Genomic DNA, 2,933 nt, shown 5'->3' on the forward strand with positions numbered 1-2,933 from the left:
TTCCGGACAGGCCGCACCAGGTAAACTAAGCCAAACTAAGGCAAGCTTGCAATCATCTGAAAAGGCATCTCAAGAAGGCAATAAAGAAACTTCTAAGCCTTCTGATGACCATCAAGCTTCAGAAGCTACAAAAAAGTTTGACGAGTTCGGGAAGCTCTGCGCAGAAGTACCCAAAGTGCAACAGAGGAGGGAGCAAAGTTTTTTCTGAGAATGTGCATTTAAGATCAGATTCCCATCTGAAAACTGTAATAAAGGACAAAGAAGTAGTCAACAAGTTTTCCGGACAGGCCGCACCAGGTAAACTAAGCCAAAGTAAGGCAAGCTTGCGATCATCTGAAAAGGCATCTCAAGAAGAAGGCAATAAAGAAACTTCTAAGCCTTCTGATGTGAAAAATACAATGAAAGATGCGTTGGCAGCTAGAAAACGGCAGCGTGATGACATCGAAGCATTGCTGCCTTCAGCTCTAATTTCTTCAAAAAAAACTGGTGTGACATCAAAACCTGCTCCTGTCAAAAAACCATCTTTGCGCAACAACTGAAAGTGCCAATTATATGACATCCAAGGTAAGCTTCATTTTTCTAATTTTTTTCTACCTAGTTATGCTGCGTCAGAATGTGTAAGCATTTGTACTGTAATATAATTCTAAGCCATTCATCTATCTAATAACCTGCAACCTTTATTTTCAGGCTGTGAATCTCAAAAAACCCCTCCACATCCTTCTGAGTTCATCATTTTCCTTCAACTATCGCATTTTGGACGGTAGCCACATGCGTTTGAGCTCATGTGCTAATCGGTTGGTAGGAATTTAGTTTCCATCCACATCGGAAGGTATCCGACTCATCCGACTCGTCCGCCTCTCGCCTGAGCTCATGTGCTAATCGGTTGGCAGAAGGTATCCGACTCATCCGACTCGTCCGCCTCTCGCCGTACTGTTGATGCTCATTCTCTTATTGATTATGCTATAAACTTTCAGATATTGAGTGGAGAGATTTAGAGTGAGGAAGTGGAGCATCCACAGCTCTCCATCACTGCTCTCTGAGCTCCATGTAAAACCCAATTTCTAGCGAAGAACAAAAGAAAGCAATTCTTACATGCATTTGAATCCGCTGTCAATCCTCAGCAGAAGTGAAGCTCACAAATACGTTATCCAAGTCTCCTCTTATATCCCATCAGTTTTGCTACATGCCACTCTAGATCTATCTTGTATAAAGATATATAAACATAATTCATTTTATACTAGTTTTTCATTTATATGATTATTAATCAATCACCAATGATAAGTTTTGGTTTATCTATATAAATTTCCCCTTTTTTGGTCATTTTTTTCTTACACACTACACTTCAAAGTATATCATGAAATTTGAAGAAAATCATGATGAAGAAAACTTTGTTGCTACTAATGTAGTAACACTAAAACATCTTACTTTGATGAAACAACAAACATTATGGTGCAACAACCACATCCCTATTATTTTCATCATTCTCATAAGTCACAACTTTTCTCCTAGGAACAATATCAGTCATGTACAGAACTGCAATAACTCCACAAGTGGAGGCAAATACTAGCACAGGGCTGTAGATCCAAAGCACCAGCGGCATTGCCGTGAAGAAGAGGCGATTAGCTATAGTGTTCAGGAGAATACCCTTTGTCAGCATCGTCAACAATTGCTCAGGTGTCACCTTCGTCTCTGGGAGTATGAGGGTGTTAATGGCTAGGGAAAGTTGGGCCAGGAAAGTTATGGAAAGAGTCTGGCAGAAGAAGACGGCCATGAAGGCGAGGATGAGCACGGCCGACTTGTGCGAGACCTCAACCTGGTTCAGATTGGTCAGGACGAGTTCTCGTTTGTCAGAGATGGTGCTTGTGAAGGCGAGAAGGCCGCAGCAGATGAGGAAGGAGGAGGAGGCTACTAGTGATGAACCCATGATGTTGTTTCTCAGACTTTGAACTGCCAGCACATTCTTTTTGTCATTCTCCTGTGATGGGAAGGTAAGCCCAAAAGAGTTAGCATTAATATTTTAGACTTCAAATATGATTATTTATTGTTTAAATCATGAAAAATATTTAAAAAAGTGATATTTTATATTTTATATGAAGTGGTTTAACTTAAACTAAAATTGATTTTTTATCTTTTAAAATAAATAAGCTTGCTTGAGCTTGAACTTGATTGATTAATCCAGCTTAAGTCCAGTGTAACTCGAGTTCGGCTTGACTCATTTACACCTCTTCTCCGAAGTAATAATTGATCTCGCTTCTTCAATGCAAATGGTTTGGAGCTGGATTCATCATGAAATATTTCAATTTATGTGATCTATCTTCTCATTCAAAATAAAAAAAATTAAGCTGAAGCTTTGCAGCTTAAATAACCTTTTTTTTATTTATTTATTTGCATCAAACGTGATATGCTATGAAAATTGATTTTTACATTAAAAGCCAGAACGTTTTATATATATATATATATATATATAAAAGTATTTACAGATACCACAATTCTTATGTATTTACATATGCAACACCTAAATTTTCATATTTATGTATGACAACCAAGTTCTTAATCACATAAAAAATTATGATTATTCACTTCGTAAAAAATTAAAATGTAATGATACAAAGATTTGCAAATATGAAAGTTTCGCCGTTACATAAAAATTATGTAATTATGAAGAAAATAATAGAACACATTACATAAATAAATAAATAAATTATTAAAAAAAATTATCGTAGGTTTCTATTACCTTCAACATGGCTGCAACCCACATAATTTGCCCAGAATTTCCAACGCCTATGGTGGTCCTCTGCGGCCACTTCTTAACCATCACCAACAGCCAGCAGTGATATACTGTTGACACCACAATTCCCAACGGCACAAATACGAGATCCCAATAAAGCCTTCTCCAAGCCATTCTCTCCTCTCTCCTCTCTCCTCTCTCCTCT

General features: G+C 37.6%; 1 protein-coding gene and 1 long non-coding RNA gene across 3 annotated transcripts; one reads left to right on the forward strand and one right to left on the reverse strand.

The window, feature by feature from the left end:
- The first annotated feature begins 109 nt into the window (after positions 1–109).
- On the forward strand, positions 110–1,333 carry LOC110036549. Of its 2 annotated transcripts, none has more exons than XR_002295241.1 (3): positions 110–564; positions 688–829; positions 894–1,333. It is a non-coding gene; the product is annotated as an uncharacterized LOC110036549 (long non-coding RNA). The 2 variants fall into 2 exon arrangements; XR_002295242.1 differs by having other exon boundaries at positions 975–1,329.
- A 111-nt stretch (positions 1,334–1,444) lies between these two features.
- LOC110036548 lies at positions 1,445–2,902 on the reverse strand. The gene is made up of 2 exons (XM_020741020.1): positions 2,735–2,902; positions 1,445–1,975 (listed from the first exon to the last, which is right to left on the reverse strand). The coding sequence occupies exons 1-2, from the start codon at positions 2,900–2,902 to the stop codon at positions 1,445–1,447; spliced, it is 699 nt and encodes a 232-aa protein (XP_020596679.1).
- Between the last annotated feature and the right edge of the window lie 31 nt (positions 2,903–2,933).

Source organism: Phalaenopsis equestris, unplaced genomic scaffold, assembly GCF_001263595.1.
Source record: "Phalaenopsis equestris unplaced genomic scaffold, ASM126359v1 Scaffold208191, whole genome shotgun sequence".
NCBI lineage: Eukaryota > Viridiplantae > Streptophyta > Magnoliopsida > Asparagales > Orchidaceae > Phalaenopsis > Phalaenopsis equestris.